The 21,306-nt window shown below is 36.8% G+C and overlaps 1 protein-coding gene across 1 annotated transcript; it reads right to left on the reverse strand.

Annotated features, from left to right (window-relative positions):
- Positions 1–5,223: 5,223 nt before the first annotated feature.
- uckl1a (uridine-cytidine kinase 1-like 1a) lies at positions 5,224–20,259 on the reverse strand. Its single transcript, XM_056261081.1, has 15 exons — positions 20,155–20,259; positions 13,895–14,079; positions 13,613–13,719; positions 11,805–11,975; positions 11,625–11,696; positions 11,028–11,217; positions 10,869–10,930; positions 10,431–10,447; positions 10,107–10,205; positions 9,800–9,893; positions 8,896–8,958; positions 8,669–8,791; positions 6,619–6,726; positions 6,290–6,446; positions 5,224–5,524 (listed from the first exon to the last, which is right to left on the reverse strand). The coding sequence occupies exons 1-15, from the start codon at positions 20,202–20,204 to the stop codon at positions 5,430–5,432; spliced, it is 1,593 nt and encodes a 530-aa protein (XP_056117056.1). The 5' UTR covers positions 20,205–20,259; the 3' UTR covers positions 5,224–5,429.
- Positions 20,260–21,306: the final 1,047 nt, after the last annotated feature.

Genomic DNA, 21,306 nt, shown 5'->3' on the forward strand with positions numbered 1-21,306 from the left:
GGGAGGGAATTTGCTCTTGGTGTTCCTGAAAGTATTTGTTTCTCTCCGGTTGTCCTTTCGGAATGATTTTTCTCTGGTGAAAAATTATCTCAGCAGTATATCTGTGAGTTTTGATTATGTGCTTTGGGATTTTTTTTTGTTTTCCACATTATTTTAGCTATATTGTGTATCTCAAAGACCAGTTGAGTTTAGTGTGGCAGCTAATGTTGTGCGTTTGCTTATCAAACAACAGGGTGGTGTGTATTAAAGCTGTGTAATTAAGTACTAATGTGCAAAAGATTGTAATGTTTTTATATCAAAATGACTATTCATAAAAATGTCGGGTCAAGTTTATACTTTTTTAAATAAAGTAGCACTTCAAAAAAACACAAAGCATAGAGCATTTACATAGTGTTTTCTCCCAATAAGTCATTCATTCTTGAAAGAGACAATATAAGTAAGAGCTGAGACACAGGAACAATTTTTTTTTTTTGTAGCACAAACTATAGTTATTTGATACTTACAACTGTTCCGACTAGCACACACATAGCTGTACATTGGTGGAGTCGCACACAATGGACAATGGAGTAAAACATGGGAAAGGGTGGAATAATACACAATATTTATTTGCAAGTACCACAGTTAAGGAAGAGATGGACCTGCGAAGTTGAGGAACATGATGTAAAATAAGAAATCGTATATGACTGTTCTTATATAGATGCATTAACAAAACAAAAAAATGCTTTTTGCTTGTTCGGAGTATAAATAAACAGATTTGAGTTGGGTTTAAGTCATTTAAAAAGAACTAGGGGTTTTAACAGCAACACAAACATTGAAGACGTTAATAAGCAAAAGTCTTGCTCCTCCAACTTACTGACTTACAAAAGAACCAGATGTGCACCTGTGTTAGATTTGCATTCTGTGATGTCTGTAGGCATCAATGCTAAAGGGTTCAGCAAATATTCCAGAGGACATTTCTCATTCTAAATCTGGATGCGATTAAGCTCTGATTAAACTGGCTTTGATTAGTTTATACACTCAGGTAGATGAGGAATTGCATTAGAGTTCTTTGTTTACCCTAATTAGCCATTGAAGCTGCAGTCACATCAGCCTTTCACTATGGTACATGCTGTTTCTATGACAACTGCCTCACTGTCATGGTATGGTATTTAAGAATTCCCCTCCATTGAGACAAAATCTCATCGCATTTCACAGTAAGATTACATTAAAAACAGATGGAGGAGGTCACAGGGATTTCTCTCTCTCTCTCTTATTTCATTCAAATCCTCTACCAGACCATATGAACTTGTGTTTGTAAAAGTGTAACCCGTTTCCCTACCTCTCTGACTGTCCCTGCGTGTGTTTGTGTGTCACAAGCTTGCATCTGACTTGCTCTGGAAAAAAAAAATAGGTCATCCTTAAAACAAAAAGGGTGCAGTCAACATAGCAACCGTCTGCTGTTTTTTTATTGGCTGACTTGTTTCCATAGTAACAGGTTAACCTTGAGGCTGCAGTTGCAGACCAGTTTGTTGTCTAGGCAAATCCAGCATGTATGAGGAGCTCTGCTAAGTCAAGATGTCACCCACATTTTAGAGCTACAGCAACACTGGTAAAAAGGGCCTGACTCAGAAGCCCTGGAAATATTTTTGTATGTTGGAGCAACCTAGTGTGGCTACAACACAGTCTCTGTCATCTAGATTTCTATACAATGTATGTCAGCACTGTACAGTGCCTTTGATCCATGTATCCACCTCCTTTGAATTATTCCGCATTGTATTCAATATTTTTGAGGGAATGGTACTTTAGGTTCTTTTCTCATGTATTGTATTGCCATTTTAAAATGGGGAAAAAGTGAAATTTCAAAAATTGTATGTTTCCAAACTTTTTATTGACGTCAAATGAGAATAGAGCATTTTCATTCTACATACTAGATATTTAAACGTGTGTGTGTGTGTGTGTGTGTGTGTGTGTAAGGAGTAATTGACGAAGTGCTGTTGAATTATTGAAAATTGATGCACACTGGAGGTTGTATGCAGCCACAACACCAATTAATTTAACACCTCGAGACATGGGCTGCGTTCGAAATCGCATACTCTCCAGAGTAAGTATTTTGTATGCATGTTCTATATTATGAATGTGAGTAGTATGAATGGACACACTACACTCTCTACATTATCATGTGACCTACCAGCGTCAGTTACGTCGCTTCACTGCCCTTCACAAATCCTCTTCCGTGGCGTCATGGGATAGTAAAGTGTCCATCGTATGCACACAACAGAATCTCGCCGGAAGAAGTAGGTCATACTGGGACTTTTTGCCTCCTCTTTTATAGGTACCGTGAATTCGGACATATTTATTTTGTCACATACTGCTTTTTGCCTACTATATAGTAGGGACATATGCACTGCATATGCAGATGTTTTTATTTTAAGACCTTTGTCAGTTGCACAATCCTCAGTTGCTATTTCCAAAACATTTTACGGAGGCCTGAGCCATAGATATGTAGTTACGAGAGAGAGATAAAGCATGTGTGAATTACCTGAGTCTGTGTGGCTCTTAAAAGTGTTCGGCAGAAGCATCTCTAATAGTCAAGCTGTAAGTTTAAACAGTGACATTGTTATCTTACTGAGATTTGTCATGTAGTTGCTTGAAACTTTGTGGAAAAAGTCGACCATGGGGAAGTTGCTGAAAACAAGTATGTGCAGATGTGTTCCTGAAAAAAAAAGTTGCAGATTTTTTGCCCTAAATGCAGATGGTCAGATTCTGGCCTTTAATAAAAATGTAGCTCCCATCAAGTCAAATAGGTCATATCTGTGAAGTGCTGAAGAGATTGATTATGTCTGGTTAATTTTAGCCAAATATATCTACTGGATTAGATGCCCATTGTTTCCAGTTACCTAATTCGTTAAAAGTCTGCTCTTAGAAATGACTTGTTAATGCAAGTTTCCTCGATTTTGCTGAAACAGGTGTCACATATATCTTTTAAAACCTTCTATGGCTTTTTCCTACTTACACATTTTTTATCTTGACTGTTAATTATTCCATCTCAATAGAGCTCTTGTTCGGTTCCTCTCAATGAAGACCCCTTCACCTTCACCCAGAGCTATTAAAGGTAGGGTAGGCAATGTTTTTCATAAACACTTTTTGTTATATCGGTTGAAACTCTCTTCACGTCCTGATTAGCCTGGGAAAACCCAAACAACTTCCGGCAAATTTAGATTTGCTCTGAAAGTTAGTCTGGCAAAGAGCTCATTCAAACCCATTTCCAATCCGTCGAAATCGCGGCACCAATCAGAAACGTTGGGGCGGGCTTTACACGATGACGACAGCGCTGGGATTTTGAAGCAGATTTTGTAGCCTACATTACAAAGATGGATGCCTCCGTCGAACATCACTCGTTCGAATCAGCTATCACGTCTGTTTTAAGCGATTTGAACGTTTCCTTTTTGTTAAAAACCGAGCAAAACACTCGATGTTTCTCCGCCGCTCTGCATACGTCAGCTCCTTCATCGCTCTGATTGGTTTTAGGTCTATCCGCGATGTCCGTTGGTGACGCCCCTCTGGAAATGATTTGTCTATGACGCTTTGCCAGGCCATAACTCAGTTACAACTGAGAATGGTCTGGTTTTAACCAGGCTACATCCTGATAGCAATCAATAATAGAAGTGGTCTACATATAAAAAGAATGTACATCTGTGGAAGTCTCAGGACCAAAAAATGTTTGTCCAATCATTGCATTCGGTCCTAATGCAATAATAGGATTCTGTATTTGCATACTTCTGCACACCCTGCTTGCGCAGACATCACACGTCATCAGTGTGTTCCATGATGAGGCTATGCAGAGTTGTAGACACACAGTCACCGAGCGCTGGAACAAACAGCAGCTACCATTTACAGTTCCTTCTGAACCAAAACAACAAGCTTATGCTGCGTTCACACTATAACTACCGTAATTAAGAGATGGAAAGTCGTGTCGTTCTACTCTGAGAGGTTCACGTCCTCAGACTCAGATTTTTGCGTTTCTATGTCAACACTATCAACGCTGAAATGAAACCCTTTGAATAAATAGGGTTCTGCGATCTCTTATGACACTTTGCTGAATCTGCTCTGGCTGTGTGCGACCTGCGTGTTAATGTGTTTTGGAGGAGCGCTCTGAAGGTATGGTGGTATCTAATGCTTTCAAAGCTAGCTTGTTATTGCTATCCACTCTGAAATTGCCTACCCTACCTTTAACAGGTTCTTGAGCTGAGTAAGTGTGCTGTTATTTACTCTCAAGGCTTATAGTTCCACAACAAAAACACCTTGAGCTTAATCTTGTCACTATTCTGTTTAGCTACTAGGGTCATGGCTAGGTCAGTGTCTTCTTCTGGTCTTTTATTAAGATTGGAATAATAGTTTGGTTTGATTGTCTCTAAATTCTTGAGTGAACAACATATTTTTACTAGGGCTGTCAAATGATTAATCACGATTAATCACATCCAAAATAAAAGTTTTTTTTACATAATATATGTGGGTGCACTGTGTATAATTATTTTGTATATATATATAAATACACACACATGCATGTATATTTAAGAAAACAATATTATTTATATATAAAATATTTATATTTATATATAATATAAATTATATATAAATCTATATACAGTATATACATGAAAATATTTCTTAAATATATACAAGCATGTGTGTGTATTTATATATATAAAATAATTATACACAGTGCACCCACATATATTATGTAAAAAAAATAATTATTTTGGATGTGATTAATCACGATTAATCATTTGACAGCCCTAATTTTTACTAAATGCATATTAGTTTCATCGTTGGGGTTTGAATGCCCTTATTAAACCTACAAAAGAACAATGAGACAGGAGGAGTGAAGTACTGCCCCCTGGTGTTAAGGCTGCAGATACACATGTACAATAAATAAATACAATTTGGAGAGAAAAAACAGCTCTAACTTGCTCCCAGAAAACTCCCTCTGAGCTGTCTGAAGAATGATGAAATAGAAATTTCTCTAGCAATTGTAAGATAGAAGGTTTGAGGAAAATATAAAATGCGTGTAAAGGACTGACACATTATCAAGTGCTTGAAAACATGTAACACCCAAGTGTCCAGCCGTTCTTATAGTTGTACTTCTACACAAATGTACAAACTAATGCTTAGAAATGTATAAAAGTTACCATTTTGAACTTTTGTGACAGTGTTTGAGGAGCTAGAATAAGATCAAATCTAACATACTGTATGTGTTTGTTTATTGATAAAAGACATTTTATTGTTTTAGATCACATCATGAAAATACGGTTTTAAAATAAAGTGCTACACAATACTGTGCCTCATAAATGTGCTTGGAAAAACTATTTATGTTCCTGGCTGACTTTATGAAATTACAGTAAGTGTTGATCCTCACTCGTCACAACTGCCTGAATTGCTTGAACAAAATGTCAAACCTCTGAAGAGCAGCTATGTGGTTCTTGCTGTTCTTCATCAAGCCACGATGAAGACCCATCTGTCCCAAAGTAACGGTCACCAAAGTCCCCTTTAAGGACAGCGAATACACACCCACAAGATTTTAGTACAGAGTGTAGTTTTTTTCTTCATCTTAGATACACTACAATTCAACGATTTGGGGTGGGTCAGAATTTTTGGTAACATTACAATAAGGTCCCATTAATTAACATCAGTTAATGCATTAACAATAACTAACAATGAACAATACATTTGTTACTGTATTTATTAGTCTTTGTTAACATCATTTAATAAAAAAAAACTGTTCATTGTTAGTTCATGTTAGCTCAGGTCCATTAAATAATTTAAAATGTTTAATAATGTATTAGTAAATGCTGAAATTAATATTAATAAAGGCTTTAGAAGTATTTTTCATTGCCAGTAAAAACAGTGATATTGTAAAATATTTGTACAATTAAAAATAACTGTAGTCTGTTTTAATATATTTTGAAATATAATTTATTCCTGTGATGTTAAAGATGAATTTTCAGCATCATTACTTCAGAAATCATTCTGACATGATGATTTGCTGCTAAAGAAACATTTATTTTTTATCTATGTTGAAAACAGTTGAGCAGCTTAATAATTTTGTAGAAACTGTGATGCATTTTTTTTTCAAGATTCTTTGATGAATAGAAAGTAAAAAAAAAATATATATATATAATTTATAAATGTCTTCAAAGCCACTTTTGATCAATTGCATCCTTGCTGAATAAAAATATTTATTTATTAAAAAACAAAAAATCTTACTGACCCTAAACTTTTGAACGGTAGTGTATCTGTCAGGACCACTCACCTATCCCTGGGATGAGATGAAGAAGGTCATCTAGGCTCTTGTCCACAGCAGTGGTGATGATTTTGACACGAGGGAAGGCGTAAGCCACTGAGGAAACACCCAACTCCGCCATCAGCAGAGACACCAACACAATCTTGTCTTCCTGGACATCATGGTCCTGTATTTACACATACACACTCACATTCAACAAATTAAAACATTCTAACAATGAGTTCTGGCCCCCAGTTACTTTATTTCCAGTCAAAAAACGCTTTGAGTAAACGTGTCTAAATTATACTGCCGTGCAGGGTTTGCACATTTCGGAAGGAATGAGGTCTACAGCAACATACCAGCAACACCCTCACTGCCATCATGGCTGCCGCTCCAGTAGAAACGGTGCTATCCATCAAAATCACATGGTCCTCACTGATGTCTCTGGGCAGTCGCAGGTAGTGCAGCTAAATGGAAGGGGAGGGAGTCATAGTTACCACGGAAACGAAGTGAGAAAGAAGGAACCACAGCCACCAAAAAGAATGAAACTGAGGAGTCAGGAGATCTCTGTTACCACGGAGACAGAGACCAACAGGCAAAATGGACAAACAGGGTTTGTGGCGAGCCGAGAAAATAACAGAGAAAAGGCCACAAATATAAACAAAAAAAGCATGGTGAAATACCAGGCATAATCTGTGTCCAAGAAAAAAAGGCATATTTATTATAGTCAGACTAAAGCCGGGCGTAGACGGTATGATTTTTGTTGTCGTATGAGCTCGCAGGCGATTATTTTTTCATGTCAATCGTCGATGCTCGTATGGTTGTGGCTCGTATCATGTGAGAAGCATTACGAGCCGAGCAGAGTACCTTACGGGCACGATAATCTTTAAACGTTTAAAAAATTTGAGACGTCAGCCTGAATTTCACCAGTGTAGGCTCTTTCCTATTCTCAAATCATACAACATATACATACATAATCACATAAGCTACTAGCGACCCAATATCGTGCACATACACTGACACACAAATACACTCTCTAGTTGTTATTGTTGACCAGAATGACCATACTGTTCTCTGCTATTCACCTAGTCATTTACACATCTCTTTATTCATTTTTCGTTTCTATCAGAAGCTATAGCAGCAAAATTGATAACTCTATTCTCTGTGTTTAGCGCCAGAGCTCATGCGATTGACGCAAGCTCGCCATAGGCGGAGGGTGAACCAACTCCTAGGTAAGTCTAAGGAGATGCACTTCCCTTTAAAAACACATTTAAATAGATTTTCATGAAATAGATTCAAGTGTCGCCGCACAACCTACACATCGCAGCATAAATGCTCCTCATAAACTATTTTATTATTAAACGAAAAAAATAGGGCTGTCAAATGATTAATCGTGATTAATCACATCCAAAATAATAGTTTTTTTTACATAATATATGTGGGTGCACTGTGTATAATTATTTTATATATATAAATACACACACATGCTTGTATATATTTAAGAAATATTTTCATGTATATACTGTATATAGATTTATATATAATTTATATTATATATAAATATAAATATTTGATATATAAATAATATTTTTTTCTTAAATATACATGCATATGTGTGTATTTATATATATACAAAATAATTATACACAGTGCACCCACATATATTATGTAAAAAAAACTTTTATTTTGGATGTGATTAATCGTGATTAATCATTTGACAGCCCTAGAAAAAAGCAAGCATACTGTATGCGGGATTTGGTATGGCAGAAAGCATGGAAAGAGGGCTTCCTTTTTATCCACTGAAAAGCTGTCACTCATCTTAGTTCATTGCGATCTCCCAAAGTTCCCTTATAATCAATGAAGCTGACTGCACAATGAATCTCTTATTTACATAATTGTTTGTTATAAAGAGAGGATTTGCGAGCGTGCAGAACTCAGAATCACTCACCAGAGATTTTGTTCAGTGCTAACTTAAACACCTCTGATTGGCCATTGTGTTCAAGAAATCAACAGATATGTTTGTGATTGGCTACATTGTTCAATGCTGCAAAAACATGTTGTAAATAGAAACCTTTGATGTTCTCCAGAGTGCAAACACAGATACGCACTGGATCGTTCGCCAAATATGTTTTGCCAATACGCTATTATCACAAAGAAAAGCTGGCCATGACTGCAGATCTGTTTTCTTTTCTTTATAAAAGCAGAAGCAGCAGCGGTTTGACTGAGAAAAGTCCACGCTTTGATGTACCAACTGCTTTGACACGATTATCAGGTTAACTGTGCAAGGGCTCTTGAGTGTCTAAATTTGCACAGTGTACGCCCAGCTTAAGATTTAGTACTAAGATCTCTCTTATAATACACAAGAGAGACAGGCTTCATTGCATTCATTCTGTTATTGTCCTGTGTTACCTCTGGTTCTCCTGAATCCAGATTAGTCTGGATCAGAATCTTGCCAATACGGACGTCTTTCCACACAGCTCTCAGTGCAGGCTCCATGGTCTCACCTGCCCGAAGAATGGACACACCTGTGATCTAGAAATCATGAAGACAGGTGCTGCTACAAAAACCAAGATGATTCCAATCAAGTAAGAAATGTTCAAATACTGAAAATGAACATGTCAGACACACAAATTTACCCCTTTCCCAGTAAATCTGCGCCCCTTATACTCTTGACCTTGTGGTGTTTGGATGGTACAGGCCTGTAAAAAGGACAGATATTTTTGTGATGACACACATTATACAGCTGAGAAGTTTTTTTTTTGCTCTGCATTCATTAAGAGGGGTGACAACAGGTCAGCAAAAGAGAAACATAAGCAAAATATGTATATTAAGGTGGTTAATGTCATAGATAACATTAATATTATTGATAAACCATATATTTATAGGTTATTATTTATTTAAAAAAAATGTATAATTGGGACTTTCAAAATTACAGGGAAATGAATTGGGATTAACTAAAAATAATGAAAAATAATACGATTAGTCTTGCCGATTAATTAGCTGGCATATATTGTCATTAATTCAATCAAAAGTTTTATTGATGTATATGTGTGATTATTAGCGCTTAACTTGATTAATTAACTGGCATATCATGTAATTAATTAAAAAAAAAATTATTGACAAGCGTGATCAATTGTGATTGAGTTGAGTGATTAACTGGCTTATCATTTAATTAATCAGAATCAAATTTTTATTGATATATGTGTGACTAATTGATATTCATTTTATTTGAATTAACTCTAGTACAATATTATTACATATTACAATACATTGCATATATGTGTGGGTCAATTCATACCGGTGACAAATTCCTTGTTTGTTTTGCATACTTAGTTAATAAAGTTAGTTCAGTTGAAGATTCAAATTCAATTGGCATATACATTTTTATTGACATACGTGTGGTTATAAGCAATTAATTTGATGAATTAACTGTCATGTAACAGGTCATGTAATTCACATTTTTAATTGAGCACTGGGTATAATTTAAATCACAGTAGATTCAGCTTTGATCGCACAACAATATCACATACACCCACACACCTTGGAGGGTAAGAAAGACAGCGCGTGTTCAATCAGCAGCCGCATCAGTCTCTTTGAGTAGAAGATGAACTCGTCACGGCTGGTGTCTTTGTTCCTAAAAAAACAAACAGAAAAATTGAGGAGGTGTGCATAAGAGACGCAGAGAAAAGGGTGATGCAGGCCAGTGAGTCATTAGCCTGATTCACACATGTGAGGAATTCTGAATGGCACGCGCAACAGATGAATGGATTTCAAAAACACATTTCAACAACAAGCATCAACTTCTTAAAGTAGGCTAATCTTTTGATATGATTCATATGAAACTCACCTTATGATGGTGTGGAGACCTCGGACCTGTGGTGTGCTTTCCAACACACTGAGAGTCTGAGGGAGAGGCTGGGACTGCTGGGCCGTGGCCAGGAGTGCCCTGTGTGTGCGCGTGTGCATATGAAAGAGAAGAGATATGAAGCAGATCAGCACTTTCACAGATAAAAAGATGCCATTTGTACACCTCAACATAACTTTTCTAACAATGATTGCAACACTAAAGGAGCTATTATGGGTCGTTTGCATGTTCATACACACACATAGACTATAGTCCTATATAGGTATATATATAAAAGAGTAAAAAGCATGATTAAACAGCTTCTACCTGACACTAATCTCACGCTGCCGAGAGAATGCATGCAACAGAACAGAGATGAAAGATCAGTGAAAAACAGTGAATGAGAAAGAGTTAGCAGGCTGATAAGTACTTCTTTGATAACTGTTTACTTCATTGTCCCTAACTGTATAAAATACAAAAAATAGAAGTTGCAGAACTTCTTTTCACAGACAGAGGGCGCCGTTTCTGCATTTAACATGGAAAATGCCCCCTCAGATTTTGAGGTGATATTGGAAAAAAAAAAACCTGCACAGCTACACTAAAACATGTCAGTTTTACATGATAAACACTAAGTTGTTAAAAAGGGTTTTGTTTTTCTTTTTCGTTTAACATGTCTTTTCTAGGGCAGACTACCCTCTTTGGCTGGAACATTGGATAAGATTACTTCACAGGACACATTTTCCCACAATGCCCCTTTTCACCCACCTCTTCTAGCTGGCTGTGAACATGCTGAACGATCAGGTCAATGGCCACCATGTTACCCCCACCTGTGTTTGCAGGAGAAAAGTGAATAATTGTAACATCTGTATTCAAAAGGCAATGATAACTGCAATTATACACTGCAGGAAATAAATATTAACTCACCACGTGGCACTACAATGTCTGCAAGTCGCATGGTGGGTTCTATGTACTGCTCAAAGGCTGGTTTTACAAACTTATTGTATTGTTTAATCACTCCCTCAATGTCACGTCCTCTCTCTGTGATGTCCCTCCTCAGCCGCCGTACCAGCCGAATATCCGAATCTGTATCTACAAAAACCTTCATATCCATCAGCTGCAAAAAAAAAACATAAGATGCCTGAAGAAATATTAAGTTTTCAGTTGTAGGATATAAGGAAAGAGATATTTTCACTCAGAGCAAAATTGAGTCATCATATATTTAGTACTCAATATTCTCTGAAAAAAAAATGTAGGCCTACATTTGAAATGCTTATACCTGCAAAATGTTAATTTTGTAAGCTTTTTGGAATATACTAGCATATAGATGAGCTAAAACCTAATCAATATGTACTAAAAGCCACAAAAGACAAATGTTCATTTCATGGCTCTTTAAGATGGATCTGTGATAAATGGTCCCTCATCATCTTCCTTACCTCGTCACAAAAACATTGTTATCACTTACTTATTCTTTGAATTTTTATCAGCATTTAAACATTCAGAAACTGAAACATTTCACAATACCTGCAAGAGCTCTTTGTCTGCAAAGGACAAGATGCCTTCAAAGATAATGACGCTGGCACCATAGACGTTTTTCTGGAAGAGGGATGAAAAAGTAAACACCATCAAACAACTGAAATCTTTTGCTGTATCTGTATCCTTGGCATCTGGAAAATATATGAAACATCTGCCACACACACTCACCCAGTCTTTCTGGCGTCCATGTGTAGTGAAGTCATACACTGGGATTTTTACACTTTTCCCCTGTTTAAGTTTCCGCAGAGTGCTCTCAAGCAGCTCAAAGTCGAAAGCTCCCGGATGGTCAAAGTTATAGTCGTTCTTGGCTGCTAGAGCTTGTTCCTCTCGAGACAGGACCTGCAGATGGGTAACATAAAAGGTTGCATGTTTGATCACTGGTGGGGGCGCCACAGACACAGGAAAGATCACAATCCTGACCTATCACCATATGTGCTTTAACATATTCATATTTTAATCACGCCAACCATGGCATCTGGGCCGGCTGTTGGTAGTATGTGTAAAAAGGGTTACATAAAATTTTAAAAAGTTTAGATTAGTTTGCCCAAATATGAAAATTCTGTCATTCATGTGAAACCATGTTGTGTTTCAAGGAACACAAAAAAGAAAAAAAAGAAAAAGAAAAAACATACAGCGTGACCAGTGTAGCCTAATTCCTGAACAAAGTCAATATATTTTAGTCAATAAAGCCAGCATTTTTTTTTAAAAGTTGCCAGCCACTGCTAGCATTTTTCACAAATTCACAAAATTTTCATGCCCCCCAGAATATTTTGTTGTATGAATATCTGAACATGCAATATATCAAGAGAAAGAACAGAGCTTCTGCTTTAAAAAACAAAACAAAAAAACTTTCATTATAGCTTAATGCATTCTTTTTTTATCAACAGTTGAATGTCAGTAAGTTTCATAAAAAAAAGCAACATTTTGAGCAAAAAGCTGAGAAAAACAAACAAAAAAAAAAAAATCTCAAGACTATTTGCTCAGTGATCAAAACATAGATGGAGTAGATCGAGTCGCAACGACCTTATGCACCAGAGAAACGAGGGCGCCGCCATCTTTAGAATATTGTCTTTGAACTTCCGTTTTTGCGGTCGCTCTGTATATTTCTATGGCATCGCTGTCCAGGACAGGAGTAATTAGCTGGTGAAGTTGATTTACTTATTGTAGAGTTAACGAAAGTTATCATGAGCATTGTAGTGTTTATGATTTAGCATTGTAAAGCATATGTCTTAACAAATGGACCTTGGGAATTTTTCATTCATAACTACGCAAGATCGCTGTGAAAATACAGACCGGAAGTCAAAAGACAATGAGCTCAGCGCGGAAAAGGGGCGTGGTCTATAGTCTATAGCTTGTGCTGGCTCGACATTTCATTCAACATTAGGCAGTTTTGATTTATATGCTGTTTAATGTTGATAATCGCTTTATTTTACATATGCATCTGCTCCGCTTACATAAGCTTTTTGCATAAGTCTTTTGATCAGGGGATTCAGTACTCTTTCAGAAGATATGTAATTTCCTGAGTTGTCTCATAAATGGGGGAAATTTCCATCATTGGCGGGGAAAGAATTAAGAGACCGTTCTTTTAGATAATCTTGAGTAAATTATGACAGATATTTTAATTTTTGGACAAACTTCATTAAAAATAAGTGGATACATGCAGCCTTGCTGAACAATGAACAAACAAATCTCCACAGTGGCCATTTTGATTTTATATATGTGCAAATCAAATGTGACAGGCTGATCTGTTTAGACTAGAGTGTCAGTCATTAGACTGCAGTGTGTTTGTGTGGTCATGTGTTGGAACAAACGGATTCACACAGAGATAAAGGAAGGAGAGGGATTACAGAGACTTTCAGAAGCATTTGACTTACCAGATTTATTTACATGGTGGTCCAATCGCTCATTCAGATCTCACACTCAAACAAACACACACAGATGACCAAACTTCTTTCTCATAAACACAAACACCTCACCTTATAAAATGAGTCCATAGATAGTAAAACAACCCAAGGAACGTCCAGAGCTTCAATGATTTTATTGGCTACAGTAGTTTTTCCAGAGGCACTGCCTCCACACAGACCTGTAACAACATTATTACTTATTTAGACTTTCTGATTTAGTATTTAAGTTCAAACCTTCAAGAAAACCTAATAGGGAACAAGCTGAGCCAATATTGAAAGGCTTTTAAATATCTCTATTTAAATTATCAACAGGAAGTCAAGTTTCTGTTCACTCTTGTTTCCATCTACTCGTACCAATGACAAAGGCCTCTTTAAACTGGGCTCCATGTTCGTTGTACCAGGGCGGTCTGCCGGCTGTGTAGATGGTACGAGTGCCGGTGCGAAGCAGTGGAGGTTCTGTTTTACCCAGAGTGCCGCTCTTCCTGCGAGAGGTGCTGACCGCGGGGAGGAGCCTGTCCAGAGAATCTTCACCACTCCCACTAGACCAAAAAAAGAGAATTATTCTATTATAAAATACATTCAACATGCAGAAACAAGACATTTAGCGATTTATTTCTCAAAAAATGTTTCTCTGTGGTTCTATAAAAGCTTTGCTCTGTCTGAACAAACCCAACACAGCAACAGCAGGTCAACCAATGGGGTGAGGTTGGGGCGGGGCAATCTCTTTGTCCAACCAGTGGGATACAGGAAGAGTGTTTGGGAAACATTTTTGACACCAGTTAGTACTATTCTTTTTCCTGCTCCTGGTGAAGGACATAAAATACAACCTTACCCTTTCATTTGAGTCTACAAAAATTATTTATACAAAATATGTATTCTGTACCCTCAACAACAAAGCATGTACCACATAACTAAATAAAAGTTGTTGCAATATCGGGCATGTAATTCTTCAGTGTTCTTTTTTGCCACAAATCAAGACGTTTATTATTTAATAAAGACATATTTTATAACTTGGTTGATTTCTATAATATAAATGACAAAAGCAATTCTAGTAGTGGGAAGTTCGGATCATTTTACTGACTCGGATCTTTGAGTCTCGTTCAGCAAAATGAACGAATCTTTTTTCGAGTCATTTCGTTCATTTCGTTCATTTCAGCATAATATAATTAAAATGGCATGTTAAATATCCCAACACATCTAGAACTTACGAAAATGTTGATTACATTTGTAAAAATAATAAAAATAAATTATAGGGTAATGCAGCCAAAGCCAAATTATAAGAAACCGACATTTTTATGAATTGATTACTTGTTGGGTTTTAAGTTCAGGCTATTGCAGTCTGATTCTGTTAGTTCACCTCACCTCCTCATCCGAGACGTTCTTTCCTTTGCAACTTCATATTTATCAGGTTTGTTCTCCTCCTCTTGTGTCTCGAGACGTTAGTTGTCGACTCGTCAGTGTCTGACTCTGATCTGCGCTGTCTGCTGGGCCGTGCCGTGTGTGATACAGCAGGGCCGGAAAGAGTAATGATTAGTTCATCTTTCGAGTCTCGAGTTCGGGTTCGGCCGGGTCCGAGTCTTTCGTTCTTCCTGTCAGTCCCATAGAGGTTATGCTGTCAGTACCGGAAAGAGTAATGATTAGTTCATCTTTCGAGTCTCGAGTTCGGGTTCGGCCGGGTCCGAGTCTTTCGTTCTTCCTGTCAGTCCCATAGAGGCTATGCTGTCAGTACCGGAAAGAGTAATGATTAGTTCATTTTCTTCGAGTCTTTGGGTTTGAGTCCTTCGTTCTTTTGTCACGTGACCGCTGGTATCTCGCATCAAATACAATATTAGATTCGTATTATTGACTGCGTCTGAATGTATATTGTTTTATATTTAGGAATTAAAATACAAAATATGTGAAATAAACATTATCTGAAAAATAAAAGTTCCATCTTATTATTGTCCCTGTCCGTTTCTTTAAATGTTTCTTGTGCATCTGTGGTGTGTAGGGTTGCCACCTTCAATACAAAAAAATAAGGGACGCCTGCCGGCGGCCGCAGCGGGGGCCAAAGCCCTCAGGGCCACAATGACCACAGGCCCGACGGTATGCCAATGGTATCATAACTCAAAACATATTTTTCAGGAAAGTAATAAGATCATACCAATGGACATTATAATAAGCTATCTGCTATTGAAATCATTGTGAATAAATCACTCTCTATCACAAACAACGTTAACAAAGTGTGACAATGAGATTACAAAAAAAATGGCCTTTCGTCGGAGTTGTATGTGAGATGTTAACTTATTAACTTATTAAATTAACAGATCCATAACTTATTCACTATAAATTAAACAAATGTGTTGATACTCAAACAAATACTAAATTTGATTGGAAAAAACTATGACTTTAGCAAAGGATCTTGAACATCAAAAACATCAGTAGACCAGTAGTACTGTGCAGTATTGGACTATAGGCGTTAAGTGTACTTGTCACTCCATGCAGCACTGAGTAGCTGTTTCTTTCAAACATGTAACACCATCCAAACAGTGATACCACACATAAATAACCTATAATCTACAAACATTTCTAAATTTAATTATAACACTATTTTTATTATTGGTAAGAAAATCTATTTATGTATTTATTTATTTATGTATTCAGACCTATTGACCTATTCTCTAGATTTGTTAAGCATAAGTCATTTTCTTCACACATGCACATTTTTATTATTAAATATGTAGGCCTATTAAATATCTCTCTCTCTTATTTAAAAAATGCATGTGTCTGACTACCTTAACTATAATAAACAAATCATACCATAATGTATGGATATAATTCATTTACATTGAAACATTATTTCTTAGCAAATGGGCATAGGGTATGGAGCATATGAAAACGTAATCAATCAGAACATTATTGAGCTGATTAAAAAACTGTCATTACACTATGACTATCTGCTTCGGGAGATCCTTAACGTATGAAGAACTGTGAGACGGTGCTTTGATTTCTCTAAGCTAGCATTGCTATCAACTCTCTGCCAAAAGACCCGCCCTCCTCTGACTCTGATTGGCCCTGAACCTGATGTTATTAAACAAACCAATCAAACCAACAATGGCAGCGAGTATTACCCAATCAAGGGTAGAATAGGACGAGTCTTCACAGAATGCGGGTGTTATGATTTGCATGTGATGATGCATTTAAGACAACTCGGAAATACGGGACAAACCGCGTCCCGTATTGATTCAAGACGGGACGCGCTGTTTATTTCACAAATACGGGACGATTCCGTATTTTAAGGGACGGGTGGCAACCCTAGTGGTGTGTTTTATTATATATTATACATTAATTAACTACTATTATATTATACATTAACTACGTGCTTGTTTGTAAAAAAGGTTGTGAATTAGTAGGCTATTCAATACGGTGACAAGTCACGTGACAAAAGAACGAAGGACTCAAACCCGAAGACTCAGAAGATGAACTAATCATTACTCTTTCCGGTACTGACAGCATAGCCTCTATGGGACTGACAGGAAGAACGAAAGACTCGGACCCGGCCGAACCCGAACTCGAGACTCGAAAGATGAACTAATCATTACTCTTTCCGGTACTGACAGCATAGCCTCTATGGGACTGACAGGAAGAACGAAAGACTCGGACCCGGCCGAACCCGAACTCGAGACTCGAAAGATGAACTAATCATTACTCTTTCCGGTACTGACAGCATAGCCTCTATGGGACTGACAGGAAGAACGAAAGACTCGGACCCGGCCGAACCCGAACTCGAGACTCGAAAGATGAACTAATCATTACTCTTTCCGGTACTGACAGCATAGCCTCTATGGGACTGACAGGAAGAACGAAAGACTCGGACCCGTCCCGAACCCGAACTCGAGAGAGATGAACTAATCATTTCCAGTACAGATTCAGAAACCATATGTTGCGCAATGCGCATGCGCGATCAACACAAAATGAACGAATCACTCTCTGAGACAAGTAACTCGGTAGTCCCGAGTCATATTAAAGATTCGTTCAAAATGAACGAATCGTTCATGAACGACACATCACTAAGATTCATCTCTAATGCCTTACAAAACAAACGTGAGTATGTGGGCATCATTGTTGTTGTTGTTAACCAAAACTCAAACCATTAAAAATCTTTTCAGATAACTGAAATGAGGCTAAAAGATATATATAAATATTAGATGAAAAACAAAGGAAAATGGGAAATGTTCTTGTCCAATGGTCCAAATGTTCTTGTCCATGCCTTAATTTGGCTATATCTTTGGTGTTGCATCCTTCAGGCATTTAATAATTGTTGACTTTTCAGTGCGAATTAAATCTCTTTTTTGGGCCATTTTTCCTGTAAAAGAAAACCTTCTTAATAAATATGCACATCTGAATATAAGCCGTTTTTCACTTCCAGCCCACGTTAATTTATATATTACTTATAAAGGATTATATACAGAATTAATTATAAGGATTTATGTGGTTTGGAATTGGTAAAAGTGCTTGGGGGAAAAAAACATGATCAGAATATCGACTTGCCTAATAATTATGCACGCACTGTATAAATAATATAAAAATAACACTGGTAGGTGTATGTATGAATTAATGTATAAACTATCTTGTTGTTCAATATGTCACAAGATTGATGATTAACGGAAACAAACAAGCTTTCGGTCATATAAAATCTATGTGAACTAATTTACAAAACAGCAACCAAGACATATATCCGCCATCACGTCAGTGTCATACACAACCCCGTCTTTCTCACACTTTGTATCAACCTGAGTGAGTGACTAAATCAGGCCACTAGTCACAATCGAAACAGCCAAACAACACAGAGCAAAATGGAAAGGTACTGCTGAAATTATATATGGTAAAGTAATAGCCAAAAGATATAACATCTTGGGGGGGGGGGGAATTATATTGGGTCTGAAATGTAAAAAAAAGAAAGAAAAAAAAATCAAGACTATAAACGAGATAAAATAATCAAATGTTTTCAGATGAAACTTAAGGTTTGAGAAAACAGCAGCTTCAGCACTCTTAACAATGATTTACTCTTTAAATGCATATGTCTGTTCAGATTAGTGAAAATTAGTGCTTAATTAACCTTTTAAATACTAAACAGTGCATGTAATAACGTACCCTCCATCTGTACGGAGAGCCCAGCAGCCTGATGTTCTGGCCCCTGTGTATCCGGGCAGCGTGCTCATATCAGCTTCAATATGAGCAATAAAGGTCACATTTTTATCGAAGCTCAAACAGCACACAGATAAACCAGCTAATAATAACAGATGAAGCACAAAGCCTGGGTCACGGAGAGGCCGGACATCAAACCGCTCCCAATGCACTAGCAAAAACACACGCCTGCTTAATCTGTCTCTGTTTTAGCAGAGAACCCTTGAAGTTTGAACGTTAGCTGACCACTAATGTCTTCAAGAAACCTTTTAATGGATAGAAAAACAACTTTTCTTTGTGTCTGGATACTGACTCTCTCAGTGTGTGGGCTTGATTGAATAAGAGGATCAGTTCTACAGGTGATGTGGAAAGTATTAATAGAACCAGGTGATAGAGACAGGGAGAGAGAGGGAGGACAGCTTTACTGAGAGAGGACAGCTTTACTGCTGAGAGTTCTCAGTTGGTTGTCAATTTTGTCTCAGAGGTTTCTCCTGCAATCCCTTAGGTGAAATAAAGTTATAAAGAAAGGAGACAATTGTCTAAACAATAATATAAAATGCTAAAACCTAATGAAAAGCTAAGGTAAACAATTTGTTCTTAGAAGAATTTTTTTTTTCTAGTCTCCTCTAGTATTTTCACTTAAATTCTAAAGGAGACATGTGAGTTTACTGACTTATTTTTCTCAGGAGAAAAAATATAACAAAGGGAGAGATCAGAAATGTATTTTTATGTTATTTTGCAGGGGTTCCCAAACCGGGGTTGACAAACAAAATTACCCAAAAGTATATCCAAATGTTTGGTAAAAAAAAAAAAAAAAAAAATGCTGCAAAATAAGAGTATTTTTGTTAGACACCTGAACTTATAAAATTAAAATATAACAATGTTATATAAAAAGAACCGTATAGGGTCAACTAAAACAGGCTATTGTAAAGAATTATACACCCCAATGTAATAATAACAAAAAGTCTATTTAAACGACCTCTCAAAGGTCAAATCTCGGTTGTTGATCTGTTAGGATGTGATCTCTCCATGGTGCACTAATGGGAACTCATGTAGTGTTAGGAGGGAGACCTCAGTCTAAAGTTCATTATAATAATAACGCGTCATTAGCGCGCAGCAGAAGCTTGTGAAACTGGGACAGGAGGGAAGTGGCTTAACTAACGCAATGCTGATTTAGGTTCTTATGATGATTAATTTTCTTTCATTATCAAAGCAAAGAAAAGTTGTATTTCGCTGTATGATGAATAACCGTTCTATACCATGCCAAAAATAAACAATTATTAATTGTCTCAATGTGGGTCAATAGCAACGCGTCTAGCAACGTAGGGAAGAGGAGGTAGCCTAGACCTGCGTCAAAAAAACGCACTGACGCTTTCTATTACTATAATTTAGTATATGCCTATGTTTTTAGAATAACGGATGTTTCGCAGACAGCTGTGCTCTGATACCTGTTTGAACGGCTTGAGTTTTTCCTCCTGCACTCCATCTCACACAACATTGTCCACTCAGATCCGACTCGCCATGAAGCTGGACTGGACTGTCAGCTGTTAATCCCTCGCGAAACGCATTGTGGGAAATGTAGTTTCGGCACGCTCTGTGACTAGTGTGGGTCATTATTTCTTACAATTCAGTGCCTTTTAAGTCCCAAATTCAAGTAATGGTGTTTATGATTTTAATTGTTTTAACTAAAATGTGTCTTCTTAAATGTCTGGTTTAAAAATATGGTAGAAAATAATAATTGTTTTTTTTTATATATATATTAACCTACACATTTCATCAGGCCTCAAATTGTACCTGTTCAGTATTGACATCACAATTACAGGCCCGTTCACACCAAGAACGATAACTATAAAGAAAACCATTCATATAAGCGTCCACACACACTTTAAATGCTCGCGCGGATTCTGATTGGCTGTCAGTGTTTTTATTGTTCTTTGGCTGTGATTCCAACGATATCGTTTCTCTGTGAACTCTGCTATTTTTTAATATTGAGAATATTGAAAATAGTATTTTTAGTACCTGGATGTGAACGGGCCTTTAGGCCAACTCTAAAGAATTCAACATGAAAATTATTAAGAGAATTATGGATCATTTCTGTTTAGCCTACTCTTTTTATGATGAAACAAATGCACTTTTAAAATGTAGGTTTCGTTTTTTTGAAAGGCACTGATTTGTAGGAATGACCCATATAAAACAATTATTAGAGAAAGAAAACACATTCTCTTTAAAAATGTTGATTAAAGTTGTGCAGGCTGACTTTATTTGAAATAAAAAGTGCACAAAACAGCTTGAGTGCAGCTTGTTTAGAGTAGTTATCTCTAAACTAATTCCCAAATCACACACATACTCACACAAACAAAAATAGGGGGAATGGGCTACTTGTTTCATCATGATCACAAACAACCTGTCTTGTAAAACAGCAAGAAATCTTTTGCAATGTCAAATACATATATGCACATCATTATTTACAAATTAATTTGATATTCAACATTTGTGATCAATTAGAACTAGTCTATAGCTGTGGGTCTCAACCATACAAGTATGTGTGAAAAAATGCAAATGTTTCTTTTGGTACATCATGTGAAAATGTGACATGACAA

This window comes from Rhinichthys klamathensis, unplaced genomic scaffold (genome assembly GCF_029890125.1).
Source record: "Rhinichthys klamathensis goyatoka isolate OS25496 unplaced genomic scaffold, OSU_Roscu_1.1 h1tg000180l_1, whole genome shotgun sequence".
Lineage (NCBI taxonomy): Eukaryota > Metazoa > Chordata > Actinopteri > Cypriniformes > Leuciscidae > Rhinichthys > Rhinichthys klamathensis.

Excerpts from the sequence above, each read along its gene's own strand:
- uckl1a (XM_056261081.1), bottom strand. The coding sequence starts at position 20,204 with ATGTTGTGTGAGATGGAGTGCAGGAGGAAAAACTCAAGCCGTTCAAAC. Across the intron at positions 8,792-8,895 it reads GCAGATTTACTGGGAAAGGG|ATCACAGGTGTGTCCATTCT; the intron begins GTAAATTTGTGT and ends CATGATTTCTAG. Across the intron at positions 5,525-6,289 it reads TCATCTCATCCCAGGGATAG|GGGACTTTGGTGACCGTTAC; the intron begins GTGAGTGGTCCT and ends CTGTCCTTAAAG.